Source organism: Gopherus flavomarginatus, chromosome 3 (genome assembly GCF_025201925.1).
Source record: "Gopherus flavomarginatus isolate rGopFla2 chromosome 3, rGopFla2.mat.asm, whole genome shotgun sequence".
Taxonomy (NCBI): domain Eukaryota; kingdom Metazoa; phylum Chordata; order Testudines; family Testudinidae; genus Gopherus; species Gopherus flavomarginatus.
Window position 1 is genome coordinate 52973122 of NC_066619.1, and position 18562 is coordinate 52991683.

An 18562-nucleotide genomic window follows, 5' to 3' on the forward strand; every position below is an offset into this window, starting at 1 on the left:
TTGGCTTCTGCATTCACACAGGCTCAGATTTGGGTGGGCCTGGGTGCTAACTGGGTAGGCTGTGTGGTCCACCCATGCCCACCCCTTATCTGCGCAGCCCCTTGTGAGAAAATTTGCACCACCAATGATCTGCATCCCTGGGTTACGCTACTGGAAGCTGGCTGAATCAACCTCCCATCCCCTGAACTTCAACTGGTCACCTTTAATGTACAGCACCTTGAAATGCAGAGGGAAAAACTCATGTTGCTGGCTATTGCTATAGCTGGCTTAGCTCCATATTTGATGCTTCTTCCACCTCCAGAGCCAACGAGAGCCCAAAGCAGGGTGGCACACTGGCTGAGCCTGTGTGAGAAAAGATTTGGCAAACTGTAGAAATGAGCTAATCCTTTTTCTCTTTGCACCTGATCCAAAATAAAATCCTGAACTGTTACTAGTAGATTGTAGCCAAGCTTTACTTGGCCAAGGGAAGACTGAGCCAGATGCTGGAGAAACTGTTCTCCAAGCATCATAAGGTTCATTCTCTCACATCCTAAAGTTATCTGTCGCTTGCCTACAGTGGTCAACCATCTGCTTTAATATTTATACATGCCCTGCTTTATGAAGCAGGAACATTGACTAGTGTTGATGAAAGAATCAAACAGCAAATTGGAACTAGTTCTTTCTTCTCCAGGCTACTCGCTGATGTATTTGTATTGACTCCTGTTTTGGGGGATTTGGCTTTTATAGTGGGTGGTGGTAAGATTTATAAAGTGTAAAACCATTTCTATTCAGAGGTCAAACATCTGTACTTTTTAATTTATTTGCGCTTTGATTTCCTTTCCAGAGCATCCTTTCTTCCAAATAACACAAGTCTGAGCTCCTCCGAGCTAGCAGAATACACGAACGTGTTCTCTGGACAAATCCTGACACCATTTGCTAACTCACCCGTTTGACATGTCTGTTTAGTCTGTATAACCTAATAACATGGGTTCATTAAACAAATTAAAATTCAACTTGAAACAAAGTACTAGCCTTGATGCCTCTTTGTGCCATTCTCCCATTCCCACCTCCATGACCTTCTTCCACACTACTTGTGCCAAACCCACCTTCCTCCCCTCACTGAAATCCTTCCTCCAAATTCACTCCTGCTGCACTGCCTGCAAGGAGTTAAAAACATCTTCCTTAAGAAACAAACAAACAAACAAAAAAACCAGCTAGACGTGCACATGCCTGAATCTCCACCTGATTTTACTGTTGGCACCTATGTTCTTCCTCTCTGTGGCCCCCCCCCCCTTTTTTTTATTTGTTTGTTTGTGTATGGCCCGTTACATGCTGAATTGAGATGGTGAGCTCTTAGGACAGGGAGCATGTCTGTTTCTTTGTAGCACCAGGTATGCTTTCAGGTGGCCAAAGGCTGTAAGGGGAATGGGGTACTTAGCCCTTCAAAAGTTTGACCTCATTCAATTAAAAGTTAGATTCAACACTCCGAAGATTTCTTTCACTCAACTGCAATTAAACAGCTTTCTAGTTTTCAGCTTCCCCCTCCCTCTTTTTTTTAACTTTCTCCCTCATCATACCAATAGCAGCACCTAGTGGCAGAAGCAGCTCATGACAACTCTGTATTAGGAAACTATACCAGCTGCAGTTTCCGGCCTGGACACTTAGCCCTTCACTTTAACACGTCCCTTTGCTATTTTTCTTGCTTGCTGATGTTGAAATCGTTTTCCTCAGTATTTCTGGAAGCTGCTCTAATTCCTAGTGGCTCTTTCTAAACCAGAGCAGTGAGTTTAAAAACCCAGCTGATCTTCCATGAATAAATAGTAGGGTCTGAGCTTCGGGTTCTTGATCAGCTAACTACAGCCTCACACTAGCCCCAATCCCACCACCAGCAATTGTTTACAATAGTGTTTGTAAGTGAAGGCCAACATTTTCAGACATACTCCCTAACTGTACAATCAACAATGAGATAGGCCTATTACCAAAGACAGATGGTCAAATTAATAATGCTGCAGAAAAGGGAAAAGTGTTAAATAAATACTTCTGTTCTGTATTTGGAAAGACGCAGGATGTTGCACTAATATCACATGACAACAAAGTCCGTTCCAATCGCTCGGCAACAAAAGAGAATGTGATAAATCGGCATGCTTGGATAACTTGTATCCAAAAGTCCTAAAAAAGTTGGCCGAGGAAATCTCTGGCCTGATTGTTAATTTTTAATAAATATTGGCAATCTAGAAGACTTGAAGAATGTTAATGTCAAGCCAATGGTCTAAAACAGCCAATAAGATGACACAGGTAATTATAGGCTGGTTAGCCTCACAACAGTTCTGGACAAAATAATGGAAAAAACTGATACAGATTCAACCAATAAAGAATTAAACGATAGAAATATGAATTGTGCCTGTCATTATTGGTTCTACAGAAAATAAGTTTTGTCTCATAGTTTCTTAAAGACAGAAAGGATCATCATGATAATCTAGGATGACCTCCTGTACATTGCAGGCCACGGAATCTCACCCACCCACTCCTTTAATAGACCCTAACCTCTGACTGAGTTACCGGAGTCCTCAAATCTTGATCTAAGGACTTCAAGTTACAGAGAGTCCACCATTTACTCTAATTCAAACCAGCAAGTGGCCTGTGTCCCATGCTGCAGGGAAAAATGAAAAATCCCAGGGACTCTGCCACTATGACCTGGGGGGAAATTCTTTCCCAACCCCAAATATGGCAATCAATTAGACCCTGAGCATGTGGGCAAGACTCACCAGCCAGACACCTGGGCAAGAATTGTCTGTATTAACTCACCATCCCCTCCATAAACTTATCAAGATCAGTCTTAGGTTTTTTTTGACCCCACTACTCTCTTTGGAAGGCTGTTCCAGAATTTTATACTACTGATGATTAGAAACCTTTGTCTAATTTCAAGTCTAAACTTGTTGATGGCCATTTAATATCCATTTGTTCTTTTGTCAACATTGGCACTTAGCTTAAATAACTGCTCTCCTTCCCTGGTGTTTATCCCTCTGATGTATTTAGAGAACAATCAGATCTCCCCTCAGCCTTTGTTGTGTTAAGCTAAACAAGCCAAGCTCTTTACTTCTCCTCTCATGAGAGGTTCCTCTGATATACTAGTAGCCCTTCTCTGCACCAGTTCCAGTTTGAATTCATCGTTCTTAAACAAAATTGCATATAGTATTCCCGATGAGGGCTCACAAGTGCCTTGTACAATGGTATTGACACTTCCCATCTACTGGAACTACGTCACTTGATGCATCCTAGAATTGCATTAGCCTCTTGCACATCCACATCATTTTGGTGTCTTGTCATCATCCTGTGACCAACCACTACACCTGGGCCTTTCCCATCCTCTGGCATTTCCCATTGATAAATCCCCAGTTTATAGCAAAGATTATTGTTATTAGTCCATAAGTGCATGACCTGAACTTTTGACTATTAAATTTCATCCCATTTCTAGTACTCCAATTTTCAAGGTCATCCACATTTTCTTGTATGATATTCCAGTCCGCCTCTGTATTTGTGTCATCCACAAACGTTATTAACACACACCCACTTTTTGTGACAAGGTCACTAATAAAAATGTTAAATAAGATTGGGCCCAAGACTGATCCTTGAGAAACTCCTCTAGTAACCTCCCTCCAGCCTGGCAGTTCACCTTTCAGTATGAGCTGTTGTAGTCTTACCCACCTTTTATTCTCATATTAATCACCATCTTCTGCTAACTTATAACTTCCCTTGTGGAACTGTATCAAACGCTTTACTGGAATTGAGGTTGATTAGATCTACTGCATTTCCTTGGTCTAAAAAAATTAAGTTATTGTCTCAAGGAAAAAGATTGGGTTGGTCTGGCATAATCTACCTTTAGTAAAAGCATGTGGTATTTTATCCCAATTACTGTTTATTCTTATTTTTTCATAGACTTAAGGTCAGAAGGGACCATTATGGTCATCTAGTCTGACCTCCTGCACAATGCAGGCCACAAAATCTCACCGACCCACTCCTGTAACAAACCCCTAACCTATGTCTGAGTTATTGAAGTCCTCAAATCATGGTTTAAAGACCTTAAGGTGCAGAGAATCCTTCAGCAAGTTACCCATGCCCCATGCTGCAGAGGAAGGCAAGAAACCTCCAGGGCCTTTGCCAATCTACTCTGGAGGAAAATTCCTTCCCAACCCCAAATATGGTGATCAGTTAAATCCTGAGCATGTGGGAAAGACTCACCAGCCAGACACCCAGGAAAGAATTCTCTATAGTAACTCAGATCCCACCCCATCTAACATCCCATTACAGACCATTGGGCCTATTTACCTGCTAACAATCAAAGATCAATTAATTGCCAAAATTAGACTATCCCATCATACCATCCCCTCCATAAACTTATCAAGCTTAGTCTTGAAGCCAGATATGTCTTTTGCCCCCACTACTCCCCTTGGAAGGCTGTTCCAGAACTTCACTCCTCTGATGGTTAGAAACCTTTGTCTAATTTCAAGTCTAAACATCTTAGTGTCCAGTTTATACCCATTTGTTCTTGTGTCCATGTTGGTACTAAGCTTAAATAATTCCTCTCCCTCCCTGATGTTTATCCCTCTGATATATTTATAAAGAGCACTCATATCTCCCCCTCAGTCTTCTTTTGGTTAGGCTGAACAAGCCAAGCTCTTTCAATCTCCTTTCAAAAGACAGGTTTTCCATTCCTCGGATCATCCTAGTAGCCCTTCTCTGTACCTGTTCCAATTTGAATTCATCCTCCTTAAACATGGGAGACCACAGTATTCTGCACACAATATTCCAGATGAGGTCTCACCAGTGCTTTGTATAACAGTAGTAACACCTCCTTATCTTTACTGGAAATACCTCGCCTGATGCATCCTAAAACCGCATTAGCTTTTTTAACGGACATATCACATTGGCGGCTCATAGTCATCCTGTGATCAACCAATACTCCAACGTCCTTCTCCTCCTCTGTTACTTCCAACTGATGTGTCCCCAATTTATAACCAAAATTCTTATTAATCCCTAAATGCATGACCTTGCACTTTTCACTATTAAATTTCATCCTATTACTATTACTCCAGTTTACAAGGTCATCCAGATCTTCCTGTATGTATCCCGGTCCTTCTCTGTGTTAGCAATACCTCCCAGCTTTGTGTCATCCGCCAACTTTATTAGCACATTCCCGCTTTTTGTGCCAAGATCAGTAATAAAAAGATTAAATAAGATTGGTCCCAAAACCAGTGCCTGAGGAACTCCACTAGTAACCTCCTTCCAGCCTGACAGTTCACCTTTCAGTATGACCAGTTGTAGTCTCCCCTTTAACCAGTTCCTTGTCCACCTTTCAATTTTCATATTGATCCCCATCTTTTTCAATTTAAATAATAATGCCCCATGTGGAACCATATCAAATGCCTTACTGAAATTGAGGTAAATTAGATCCAATGTGTTTCCTTTGTCTAAAAAATCTGTTACCTTCTCAAAGAAGGAGATCAGGTTGGTTTGGCACGATTCACCTTTTGTAAAACCATGTTGTATTTTGTCCCAGTTACCATTGACCTCAATGCCCTTAACTACTTTCTCCTTCAAAATTTTTTCCAAGACCTTACAGACTACAGATATCAAACTAACAGGCCTATAGTTACTCGGATCACTTTTTTCCCCTTTCTTAAAAATAGGAACTGTGTTAGCAATTCTCCAGCTGTACAGTACAACTCCTGAGTTTACTGATGCATTAAAAATTCTTGCTAATGGGCTTGCAATTTCATGTGCCAGTTCCTTTCATATTCTTGGATGAAAATTATGTGGGCCCTCCGATTTCGTCCCATTAAGCTGTTTGAGTTGTTTACCTCTATGTCTTTAGTTATTCTCTTTCAAAATTTGTTCTAGGACCTTGCACACAACTGAAGTTAAGCTAAGGGGTCTATAGTTTCCCAGATCATTCCACCCCACCCCCTTTTTAAAATAGAAGTACTATATTTGCAGTTCTCCAGTCATATGGTATTCCCCTTGAGTTTATGGATTCATTAAAGCTCCTTGCTAATGGATTGCACTGTCATATGCCAGTTCCTTTAATATTCTTGGATGGATAATATCTCCCTTCCCTCCTTCTCTCCCCCTTCCCCATTTTGGTTCCATTAAAGTGTTGATACCAGTCAATTCTGTGTTCTTGGGGAACCAGGGCACAGTATCCAGCCTGTCTGACTCATGAAAGAACATGCCTCCCCCTGCCTTTGCTGGAACCAAAACTGATCAGAAAAAAGGCTTGCAGAGAGCAGTGAAGGGCAGTGCGAGACACACCTAGACCCCTCATGACAAGGGTGACAAGATTAAGGCAACTCCTCTAGCCTCATCTGCATCGAAGATGGACAGGGAGGCATCTCTATTAGCATACAGAATCGAAAACAGAGATTCCAAGGCAAGAACCGCACTGAACTCTCTGACCAGAAAAGCAGGGAAGTACTGCATCCTGGGGGATCTCTGCTTCAGATACTAATGAACCCAGGCCTGCACACACCTAGCCCAGCAGTTATGAGACCAATTCTAGTAATGAATCCTTGATTGATATCCAAAATATTGAAGCTGTCTAATTGCATTGTGAGCTCCTGAGAAGAAACATCACTCATAGCTAGGAGTGATCAGCTCCTATTGTCTAGCCTAAAGAAAACCCTTGAGTCATCAGTTTACCCATAAACAAATCTAGTGTTCTCCCTTGCACCATTGTATTTTCCCCTACAAAAACCTCTACCCATGCTCCAGTGTGTTCTGATGCATGGATCCAAACTCTGCATCAGTTCCAGTGGGATTCCATCTTCTCCTGACTGATCATGCTGGAGGTTCTGCCTGTCTCCAGCATTCAGGCCCCTGAGCTACCACCATAACCTTGGAACCCCGCCCAGTTCAAGCTTCATGGACTGTGAGATCCCAACTCTAGTTCTGTTTTCTTTTCTACCACAGGCAGGTATAGTTTTCTATATATGACTTTAATAATGTAAATGGTATGTTGGTTTAGGCTCTCCTTGTGTAGTTACCATTATTAGTCAATAAATAACTTTTTGGTTGCTTCTCTCTCTCTGAACTTTACTCTTTTGTGTTTTTATCTTCCCCATTTACTCTGCAGCAACACTTCTCTTACCTAAGCTAAAGATCCCTGTGGCGCCCAAAAATCCTGTGGGGTTTGCTCATCAAGTGGGTTACTGCCAGTAGAATTGTAACATGAAAGTGGGGAGAGGGACATGCTGAACCTGTGGCATATAAGGGTTGCAGCTTGAAAGTGCTGCTTGACCCAGCCAACTGAGTCCAGGGGCATAAAAAGGGTCAGCTTGAAAGTGCTGATTGACCCGGTCGGCTCAGACTTGGTGGGTGTCTGGTTCTGGAGGAACCCAGCCCCTGCAGGACAGCTCCATTGGGAAGGGACTTGCAGAAGGAGAAGTAGAGCTCCCTATGAAAACACAAGTGACACAAGCAGTACATTAATAGAATTAATGAACACCCCCCCCCCGAAGAGTAACTAATAAATGAGCATATCCCAAAGTAAGGGCAAAGCTGGTAAGTGTTTAAGTTTGGCTTCCATCTCACATTGCAATTTTACGTCTATATCCTCATTAGACACCCTGCTGCTGCCCTAACACTCATTACCTTCATTAAAAGCTGAGGCAAAGTATTCATTTAGGTGTTGGGCCAAGCGTAGATTTTCTTTAATCTCCACTCCATCCTCAGTGTGTAGTAGTCCAAATTCTTTCCTTGTTTTCTCTATTTATATGGCTAAACCTTTCAGTATTGGTTTTAATTTCCTTTGCAAGGTCCAGCTCCCGTTGGATTGTGGCAGTTCTGACTTCTCCCTTATGCTTTCTGACCACCCAGAGGTAGCTTCCTTGCTGATCCATCCCTTGTAGGCTTTCTGCTTTTTTTTAAAATCACCTCTTTGAGATGCTTGTTCATCCAGTTTCACCCGCAACCTTTCCTTATGATTTTTCTCCTTGCTTGGGAGCAATTGAGTGAAATCTGATGGCCTGTCTGATATGTATAACACTAGATGATCTAATAGTCCTTCTGGCCTTAAAATCTGAGTTATGCACCTCAGTTTTTGCATACTTAGACACTTTGTATTTAGGTGTCAGGGGCAAGGACCCACATTTTATTGAGAAAATGGTTGTTCTCCACATCTGAAAATCAGACACAAAGTGTCAAGTCGGGCTCTTAAGAACTCACAGAATCAGTGGTCACTTCAAAATTTGGTTGTAAACCTCTAGGAACTAAAATTCATCCTACTAGCACCCCAAACCTGTGCATAAATGGAACAGTCCACCACTACATTCAATTTTTCTGTTGAGCATTTTCCATTCTAAGGTTATTTTTTCACACAAGAAAAAAAAAATCTCAACAGTATATTTCTCTTTTCCCTGCGTTCTCCTGCTAGAGAGGGGCAGCAAACACGCATGTGCTGGTTCACAAAATAACAAACTAGTTCCTGACAAACCTCAGGAGTTTTTGGTCTGATACTGGGAGTAAAGAGGAAACTTACTCAATGCTTCCAAGGGAATAGCCTGCTTTGGGGAAACATGGCTGCAGGGATAAAATTCTAGCTTTTCTGGACATATAGCAGTAAAAGAAGCCTATTCACAAAGTACATTGAAGAATCACTTACCAGTTCTAAAGCTGAAAGTATCAATCTAAACATAAGCCAATAACTGTTCCACTATTTCTTTCAGATTTTGTAGTGCCATGATTTTTTAGTTACTAGAATTAACCCTTACTTCAAATACAGTATCTGCATTCAACCTTCCCACATACATCAGCAAAAAATGAAATATCAGTATAGACTAAGCAGTGTCCTTTCATGACCAAGAAAGATACCCTTAGAATATCAGGGTTGGAAAGGACCTCAGGTCATGTAGTCCAACCCCCTCCTCAATGCAAGACCAGTCCCCAGATTTTTACCCCAGCTCCCTAAATGGCCCCCTCAAAGACTGAACTCACAACCCTGGGTTTAGCAGGCCAATGCTCAAACCACTGAGCTATCCCTCCCCTTCTAGTCACCTTAAAGGAAAGGCTGCATTTTCCCCCTTCAGCATTAGTAAAAATCCATGCTACACCTAGACAAGTATTTTACAAAGAAGGGTATCATTACCATTTGTTAAAAGACAGGGCACCTGAGGCAGAGGTAGGTTAAGTCACTAGCTCAAGGTCACAGCTACTAGTGGCAGATCTAGGACTAAAACTCAACTGCCAGACTCATCTCCTATATGCAGAGGAGCTACATTTTTACCCACCAGGAGTCTCAAACTCTTCTTTATTTAAACATAGCAGAAACATTCTCACATGGTACACTGGTGCACATCCATCTGAACAGTGTTTCTGCCAATGACTCAACAAGTGACATGATTCCAGCTCAGGATTCTGAATGTAAGGACAAATACTACCCCCATGTCTGTGCAGGGTCTCCCAGGAGCAGAAACTGCTCAGTGGAGCAACAGGTGGGTTGGGAATCTGCAAGTGTTCATTGCATGACAGCATTTGGAGAGTAGGGCATCATAGATCAGGGAGATCCACTGACCCACCTCGACAGTGAGAGAATACATGCTACTCATCTTTGGCATGGTATCCATGGAGGCTGACAAACTGGGATGATGCATGTGGGATTCTTCCCCACTACCTCTGCTTACATCTCCCCAGCACCAGGCCTGGCTAACAAGCCAGTTTTGCCAAGCACTCCCAAGTTTACCTCAGCAAGCGCTTACTAAGCAGATTTACTAGTTAGAAGGAAAACTTTTATTTCAATAAATTATTCTTAGCTGTGCTTTAACTGGGTCTGGTTGAAAATTTTCCATCAAAACTGTTTAATGGATGTTTTGTTTTTCCCTAACCAAAAAATATCCTTGGAATTGAAAGGTTTTGGGCTAATTTTCCACAGAAAGCAAACACGTTGATTCAGAAGTACTGCCATAGTGCCTCATGCTTCCTGTACTATGGGACAGGCTCCTCATTGGACTTCACAGTACACCTCCCCACATCAAAAGGGGAAACTGATGCATCATGGGAGAAATAGTCCAGGGAGTCCGTCCTATAGAAGGGAATGGGAGCATGAAGCACTCATACTACAGACTCCGTGAGGCATCATTTTAGAACTGAAAAAGTCTAGATTTAGTTTTGCCAAAACCTTGAAATTTTCCACAAGAAAAAGAGTGAGTTTTCCAACCAGCTCCACTCTCAACTCAAACCCAAACCGATCCAATACTATCTGTATGCTAAAAATCTGGTTTTAGAGTATCTTTACAAATATCTTGTAAGCCTCAAGCTAAGTAAAACAGATATAACAAATGCTACAGTAGTGCACAGATGTACTGATGGAATTAAGAAACTTGAGCACCTTTATCCTGGTCAACTGCAAGACATTTCTTATTACAAGAAAAAGAAGATAGTGGCAAACAGGGCACTACAGATGCTGAAACACAGTTACACGCATATCATTTACAAACAATTCATTTAGAAAATCAACACTATTCTCAAAAAGAAAAAATATTAAAAAAATACAAGAGGTTTCTTTGGATGAACATTTTTATTGACATCCTTAACAGAGTAACAAAAGTTTATGATCTTGGTCTCTCCTTCTTGCCTTTGTACAAGGCTAAAAGGGAAACATTGGCTACTTTGACAACCTTGAAGCGAACTCCAGGAATGTCACCAACAGCGTGACCTTTCCGACCAAAGCCAGCAACCAGAACTTCATCATTTTCCTAGAATTAAAAACAGGAAACACAGCAGTTGCACAGCAGTCAACAGCAGATTCATGCATGTGAGAAATCAGAGCATCCCAAATTTGACCCAATAGCTTTAAGCATATCACAACCCCTCCCAGGAAAGGCCAGATGAAACAAAGAACTGTGGTGGTCAGATGCAGAGAGACTTAGAACTTTAGTCCCTTCAGTGTTTTGGTAAGAACAAATATTAGCTAGGACACTCCTTTACTTTGTAACAGCACAGCTGAGGCTTGATGTGGCAGACGAAAGAGCACTTTTAATGTCTGTCTTCTGCCCATTATCTCATAAAAGTGCAGTGGGCATGGCCCCTGTTTGTGCCATTCCCCTGTTCAGCCAACTACACTTGGGAAAAGTTTTTGCTGATAAATTATTCACCTCAATGAAATTCAAGCAACCATCATTAGGAACAAAGGCTGTTATTTTCTTGCCATTCTTGATCAGCTGTACTCTGACACATTTCCTGATGGCTGAATTAGGCTGCTTAGCCTCTACGCCACTGAAATGGAAACACATGAAAAGGCATCACTGACATTCTGCTTGACTATTTTAGCACATATCTATTAGAACATCAAGAACTGCTACATTAAACACGCTGGATCACTTTGTACAACTCCATTCTATGGAGAATGTAAATAGTATCTGTTTTTCATGAAGTACTATAAAACCCAACATTTAATGGACAATTACTGAAACACAGCCTGTCTAGTATCTTGGTCCAAGAAAGAATAATGCCCCAAATGGTCCCTTCGCTTCCTAAATATTTGAGTCAATACTAGGATGGGTGGGGGAGTGGAGAGAGAAGTGTTCCATGGGGACGAATGCTAACTTAATGACACTGCAAATTAGAAACAGTACAATGGCACCCTGGAGGCTTGAGCACCCACTAGGATAATCTGGCCTCCTAAATAAGAGGATTAAAAATGCCAACAGGAACCCAGGCGTGAGGTCTTTATGTTCTGATTTTTATTTGGGAAGAGAGAAGGGGACCTCAGAGGCGGATGGTAACTTCAGACAAAATACAGATTGAAACAAAAAAATCAAGTCCAGGTATTAGTCGCTGTATAAAGTATGATAAGCATTTCAATTTAAACCAGAATTACAGGAGAGTCGCATCTTACACAGGGGTTAGGTTCTGAAGTCAGCACGGAAGATGAAAATCATGTAGAGTCAAAATCTCATTGAGTGGAATGGCGGATGGAATCGCCCGCACTACAGGCACAGTATTTAAATTGTTATTTTTCTCTTTTTTTGTTTTGTTTTACCAAGCGCGTATAGTTAAAATCGCGCAAGTTAAATGCGCCTATGATGCGACTCCACCGTATAGACATCGAGTGGCATGATGGCAAACATTTTTCACTCAAAATAACAAACAACAAGAAATAGCTCTGGTGCTGTCAATTTAATGCATAATAGCCATTTCTCAAAAAAACACCACATAAATCAGTAGATTGACAGGCTTTATTCAGAAAATGCCTAGCACCAAGTTAGTAGAAACATCACACAGTGGATTTTTCCACAGGACCTGATTTTCAAAAATTCAGAATTTTTATAGCTCTAACAGTTTTCAGTGGGATCTGAGAAAACTCAGCACTTCTGAAAACAACACCCACTCTGAAGATAAATAATGATATTAAATGACTTACAAAATAAAATTAACAGTATGTTGCTGAAATCAAGCACAAAGACCTCTGAACGACAACAGAACCAAACTAAAAATGTAGCTAACAATTGTACATAATGCAAAAGGCAATATAGTCCTCCAGATTCAAGTACTGATGCAGAAACAATGCCTGTTAGCCACATATAACCTGATAAATAACTCATTGAGTTGGGCAGTTACAATAAAGCTAAACAGCATTTACTTTAGTGCTCAGTGGAGCAAACTACTCACAGTAGCTGCAGTGTAGTTCTCCAGCTAACCTCCACGAGTACTTCAGTTGTACTTACACTTTTTCCAGGACAATTCCCTTCGCATGGGAAGCTCCTCCAAAGGGGTTGGCTTTCAGGGCAGTACCCAAGTGGGCCTTCTTGTATTGCTTGTCATGCCATTTCTGATCCCGTCGGTGGCGGCGAAGCTTCCTGGCAGTACGAAGCCCACGACACTTACCTAAGTAACAGAATTTTGCATAACACAGAAAAATAATCAGCGCCACGCACTACAAGCACGAGACAACAGCGCCCAGCTAAACCCGATGCAGAATCGAAACGACTGGGTTAACCTAGGAGCCGGGGCCGGACTGTTCAAACCCCAGGAGCGCACGTGGCTGTTCCCCACTAACACCCCGAGCACCGCGATGCTCCCCCGCAGCGCTGCGATCCGGGGCGGGCTCACAAGGCCGCGTGTTCAGGGGGATTCGCTTCCTTTAGCGGTTCGGAAAACGGAGCCACCAACTGAGCGCGGCGCCGCCGCCGACCCCAGCCGGGGGAGGGACCCTCTGCCCCGGGCGAGCGCCGCTGGTCCCGGCCAGGGGCGGGTGGGGGCTGCCTATGGGCCCCTGCCCCTGGGACCCGCTGTGCCTGGGCCCGCCCCGTGCTCGGGGGGGGGGTGCACCTCAGTCCCGGCCCGGCCGCTCACCCATCGCGCTGCTGCTGGCCCGAGCCGCAAAGAGAAAGACCCAGGTTGCCCCGCGGCTCCTGCACGTCACTGCGAGGACCCCGCGCGAGGCGCCCTGGCCGCGCCTGAACGGAAACGCAGCTCCGGCGCAGAGACTAGGGAAAGGAAGCGGCACAGCCGGAAATCGGAGACTTAGGGAAACTACAACTCCCAGAATGCATCGCGCAGCCGCCTGCGGGCGCCAAGCCGGTCTGGCTCTTTCCCTCCTGTGTGACATGCGGTGGCCCTTGGTTCTGTGCCCTGCCCCCTGGTAGTGCCGCAGCCTCCCAAACCCCCCCCCAGGTGGCTGCTCGCTGTTGGGCAGGTGCAATATGGGCCAGGGGCGTACTCCACTTCTGCAAGTAAATGTGTCCTTGCACCCTTCCTCCTTCCCAAGGCCTGGGGCCTGCCCCTGGCATGGTTCTGCACCCACTGGCAGCAGCGGGAGCTGCGTGCGTGAGGTCTCACATTGTAGCATTGCCAACCTCAAGCATTCAGAAAGTACAAGCCAAGGGCCCCCAAAATCATGAGGTTGGATTTTAAAGCACAAGGTCTCACCACATAACACCAGTGATGTGTTTGTGCCTTCAGGGGTCACATTTTCTCCACAACCACAAGAGAAAGAAAACTGGGTTTTTTCAGGTGAAGCTGAGATTCTCATGAGGCCAGGCACTGTCCACCAGAAAAATACCAGTATTATGAAGCTTACTATAACACCACAAGAGTTGGTGACACTGAACCTATGAAGGATGGTTAAAGAAAAACAGCCCAAGACATGTCTGTTACAGTTGAGGGAATTAATTTTGCCCTGCATATTTTATTCACTCAGCTTCTCCTCACTTTGCTTCTTTAAACTAGTCAATGAGTTCATATTTGCTCTGCAACTATATTCTAGGCCGGGTTCAGAGCAAGATGAGTTGCAGCAAGCCAGGTCCTTCTTGCCTGCAGCCGGCACCTTCCTGTCACTGTACTTTGGCTGAAAGACACTCCCCCCGCCCCCCCCGTGCTTGAAGTAGACAGCATTGCTGCAGCTATCCCCGACAGGCTGTTATAGTTGGAGACTGAGGCAGTCGGGATTGCAGCAACCACAAACCTTCCGCATCCTGCCTCAGGACCCCTCGCTTTAGTCCTGTAGCTTCCCCTTGAAGGACAATGGGCATCCTCACCCCATGCATACAGTGATCATAATGGTACAATGGTCCATGCTGTTAGATAAGCTGGATGGAGGAAAGATGCCAGAGCAGCTGTTACACCCCACATACCATTAAGGAAATTCAAGCAAAAAGAATTAAATTATATCATCTTAAACAAGCCAGCGACCTTGTAAAGATATCCTGACCCATTATTCATTTGCCATCTCTCGATTCTTCAGCTTCTTTTTCGTTAGAGTGTAAAGTTCATGGGGAGGTTAAGCAGATGAATGTAATAATTTAACAAGATTTGTGGAAGGGTCTCAACTTAAATCTGGCTCCCACCGCTGTAAGTGCCTCTCTCTACTCTGATTTAGTAACACCAAGCAGAGTAGTTATGGTCAATGTAACTGGACTGACACACAGTCAGTGGAGATATTACATTGCTTATGTTGATTCTTACTAGCTTTCGAGAGCTGTCCCACAATGCCCCAATACAATTGATGCAAGTGGTCCTGGCAACGGATGCGCACCACTGATACAAGGAACCACCCTAACTGCAGTGGCTTTACACAAACATAAATTAGGTAAACATAATTTTGTAGCGTAGACATGGCTTTAGAAAAGATGCTAGATCTAACTGCATGTTAAATTAGGAACATCCACTTTTCTGCATTTATACAGGGGAATTTTTAATTTAGAGTAAATAAAGCCAATTTCATTTAAAAATAGTTTCATGTTTTCAGGCACTAGCACAATATTTTAAGTGTTTCAAAAAGCAATAGTACACTCAAAAAATGTTCATCAGAACACATGCCCCAATATTTCATTGCATGGAGAACTTGAAAAACCACACAGTTTATCAAACTGAAGTTTATTAGTAGCCTAGATGGCATGACAGGAATTTATGATCGTGGTCTCTCTTTCTTGCCTTTATACAAGGTTAAGAGAGAAACATTGGCTACTTTGACAACCTTAAAGCGGACACCAGGAATGTCACCAACAGCGTGACCTTTCCGACCAAAGCCAGCAACAAGAACTTCATCATTTTCCTACAATGAAAGAAAGGAAGATTGTTACTAAGTTCAATTAAACAATTTTCAGTCAAATGAAAACCCAAATAAAAAAAAGTTTAAGAATATTTAGAAAAGCAAATTGCATTGGTTGAACAAACCTTTTACATGTAAATGTAAATGTACTGTAAATGCTCATGTTTTGATTAAGATACTTGAAATTTAAAAATAATATTACTAAGCAGAAAGTAATCATAATTTCCTTCAGATGACAACAGGCTCCTGCACAGATAGGACCAATAATGTAACTTTGAGCCGTATTACATGGAGCCAATTCACACCAAAAAGTTTTAGGGATTCATTGTTCACCTCAATGAAGTTCAAGCAACCGTCATTAGGAACAAAGGCTGTTATTTTCTTGCCGTTCTTGATCAGCTGAACTCTGACACATTTCCTGATGGCAGAATTGGGCTGTTTAGCCTCTACACCACTGAAATGAAAAGAAGTAATTGCTGTAACAGAAAGTAGCCAACTGCTGGCATCAATTGTATAATGTACATAGTAAACACTAAACTAAAAATCAAATCTCTAAACTTCTTTACAGCATTTGAAATTGGAGTAGAGGGACACAAAAGAAGCAGTTTCTTTAATAAATGGAACAGAGCTGTAACAAAGAATTGGCTCTTCAAATTGATGCCCGCTGCTCTTTAGAATATACCAGCTCCTCTCCTCAGGAACAGCTGCAGAATCCTTCCACCTCTTTTCCCTCGGTGTCCATATTATACACCCAACTCTCATTCAGCTTCCATATTCAGGAATAATCATAAAGGAAACTGCCACTTATAATTTTTGAAGTGTTTTGTTCAGTAAAATAAGTAAGCTTTTTTTTTAAACCAAAATTATTATTTTCTAGTTTAATACATCTCATGAAACCAAACGTCCCTCTTCAAAGTAAAAAACAAAATAAAACTGCACCATTAACTGGCAGCATGGCCGAAGAGTCTAAACAGCTGCATTAAGCCTCTCAATTCTTGGACAAATTGGACAGTCCAGAGGAGAGCAACAGATTTAGAAAACCTGACCTATGAGGAAAGGTGAAAAAACAGGGAATCTTTAGTATTGAGAAAAGAGATGCAGGAGGAACCAATAAAAAGAGTGATCAGTTGCTCTGCGTGTCAATTGAAGGTGGGACTAGAAATAGTGGGCTTAATCTACAAGAGAGATTTAGGTTAGCTATTAGGATAAAAACTAACTAAAAGAATAATTAAGCACAGGAACAGACTTCCAAGACTGGTTCTGGCATTTCTATCATTGGAATTGTTAAGAACAGATTAGACAAATACCTGTCAGGGATGGTGTTGGTATACTTGGTCTTGCCTCAGCACAGGGGGCTGGACTAGATGATCTCTCCCTTTCCAACCCTATATTTCTATGATCCTATTAAAATGGCAGTCACAATCAAGATACACAACTTTTGAATGGACTCAAACTGACGTTACCAACAGCTCCTTTGAAATTCACTCATCACTGAAGATTTCCTTTAACAACATTTTTTTCTCCTACTAGTCTAAGAAGTGTCTATTTTCTTTCCGGAGAGCAGATGCCCATGTTGGAGAAATGACATCTCCTTTCCTGAAGCATCATACACAAAGCATTGCTACTCCCCAGGCCAAGAAGATATATTGACTCATATTCTTCGGGAGAAGTAGATTAGGAAAAAAAGGTAGCAACAACTGCAGGCATAGTTCATTTTTGTTAAGCATAAGGGAGAACACAGAATTTACAGACAATCTTCTAAATCCCAAATATAGCTACCTAAGAACCACTGGTCTGTCAGGTGTTATGCACAATAATGCTGGGATGGCACTGTGCGTAAAGTAGATAGATATTTGGTGATCCAGACCTAACTATTAAGTTCAACTACAAAAATGACAAGAAAGCCTGAAACTCTGCCCTGAATGACTTCAAAAAGGCAACAGACAGTGCAGAAATCAGGGTTACTTTTTTTTTTTAAATCAATAGAGTTGCAACCAAATTACCAAAGGCTGCAAATGTATTATGACCGTACGTTATTAGGTGGAGTAAAACAACCCTACTGGACACTAAGCACAATAAACAGTACACGTTCACAGCTTATCATCAGTATACACTTCGATTTTACGTACACTTTTTCCAGGACAATTCCCTTCGCATGGGAAGCTCCTCCAAAGGGGTTGGCTTTCAGGGCAGTACCCAAGTGGGCCTTCTTGTATTGCTTGTCATGCCATTTCTGATCCCGTCGGTGGCGGCGAAGCTTCCTGGCAGTACGAAGCCCACGACACTTACCTAAGTAACAGAATTTTGCATAACACAGAAAAATAATCAGCGCCACGCACTTCAAGCACGGGACAACAGCGCCCAGCTAAACCCGATGCAGAATCGAAACGACTGGGTTAACCTGGGAGCCGGGGCCGGATTGTTCAAACCCCAGGAGCGCACGTGGCTGTTCCCCACTAACACCCCGAGCACCGCGATGCTCCCCCGCAGCGCTGCGATCCGGGGCGGGCTCACAAGGCCGCGTGTTCAGGGGGACTCGCTTCCTTTAGCGGTTCGGAAAACGGAGCCACCAACTGAGCGCGGCGCCGCCGCCGACCCCAGCCGGGGGAGGGACCCTCTGCCCCGGGCGAGCGCCGCTGGTCCCGGCCAGGGGCGGGTGGGGGCTGCCTATGGGCCCCTGCCCCTGGGACCCGCTGTGCCTGGGCCCGCCCCGTGCTCGGGGGGGGGGGCACCTCAGTCCCGGCCCGGCCGCTCACCCATCGCGCTGCTGCTGGCCCGAGCCGCAAAGAGAAAGACCCAGGTTGCCCCGCGGCTCCTGCACGTCACTGCGAGGACCCCGCGCGAGGTGGCCCGGCTGCGCCTGATCGGAAACGCAGCTCCGGCGCAGAGACAGTCGCAAAATCATGACGGTGCCGTCCGCCCCACGAAGGAGCACAGCCGGAAGCGGGTGCCGTTGTCAGGGAAACTACAACTCCCAGAATGCATCGCGCCGCTCACGTCCGGTGGTATGTTCGCCTGGCCCAGTTCTACCCTTCCCCTGTG

At 43.5% G+C, this 18562-nt stretch overlaps 4 protein-coding genes across 8 annotated transcripts in view; 1 reads left to right on the forward strand and 3 right to left on the reverse strand.

The window, feature by feature from the left end:
- ATG10 (autophagy related 10) overlaps positions 1-1003 on the forward strand; it is a 151001-nt gene extending 149998 nt beyond the window's left edge. For all 4 annotated transcript variants that reach the window (XR_007773272.1, XR_007773271.1, XM_050944857.1 and 1 more), the window contains one exon: positions 824-1003. The gene's annotated coding sequence lies outside the window, so the exon portion shown is untranslated. The remainder of the gene's footprint in view (positions 1-823) is intronic.
- SSBP2 (single stranded DNA binding protein 2) overlaps positions 1-18562 on the reverse strand; it is a 548369-nt gene that overhangs the window by 453582 nt on the left and 76225 nt on the right. The gene's annotated exons all lie outside the window — the stretch shown is intronic.
- LOC127047023 (40S ribosomal protein S23) lies at positions 10528-18369 on the reverse strand. 2 transcript variants are annotated; one of them, XM_050944820.1, is made up of 4 exons: positions 18277-18369; positions 12696-12855; positions 11124-11244; positions 10528-10724 (listed from the first exon to the last, which is right to left on the reverse strand). In XM_050944820.1, exons 1-4 carry the CDS (start codon positions 18278-18280, stop codon positions 10578-10580), a joined length of 432 nt encoding a protein of 143 aa, XP_050800777.1. In that variant the 5' UTR covers positions 18281-18369; the 3' UTR covers positions 10528-10577. The 2 variants fall into 2 exon arrangements, with proteins under 2 accessions (XP_050800777.1, XP_050800776.1); XM_050944819.1 differs by lacking the exon at positions 18277-18369 and adding an exon at positions 13324-13439.
- Positions 15330-18369, reverse strand: LOC127047034 (40S ribosomal protein S23-like). The gene is made up of 4 exons (XM_050944862.1): positions 18277-18369; positions 17650-17809; positions 15854-15974; positions 15330-15523 (listed from the first exon to the last, which is right to left on the reverse strand). Exons 1-4 carry the CDS (start codon positions 18278-18280, stop codon positions 15377-15379), a joined length of 432 nt encoding a protein of 143 aa, XP_050800819.1. The 5' UTR covers positions 18281-18369; the 3' UTR covers positions 15330-15376.

Bases quoted from the DNA above. Each gene is read 5' to 3' on its own strand.
- LOC127047034 (XM_050944862.1), bottom strand. The intron at 15,975-17,649 runs GTACGTAAAATC...TTTTCATTTCAG, and splicing joins GGAATTGTCCTGGAAAAAGT to TGGTGTAGAGGCTAAACAGC. The intron at 15,524-15,853 runs GTGAACAATGAA...CTTTCATTGTAG, and splicing joins GTTGCTTGAACTTCATTGAG to GAAAATGATGAAGTTCTTGT.
- LOC127047023 (XM_050944820.1), bottom strand. The intron at 11,245-12,695 runs GTAAGTACAACT...TTTCCATTTCAG, and splicing joins GGAATTGTCCTGGAAAAAGT to TGGCGTAGAGGCTAAGCAGC. The intron at 10,725-11,123 runs GTGAATAATTTA...TTTTAATTCTAG, and splicing joins GTTGCTTGAATTTCATTGAG to GAAAATGATGAAGTTCTGGT.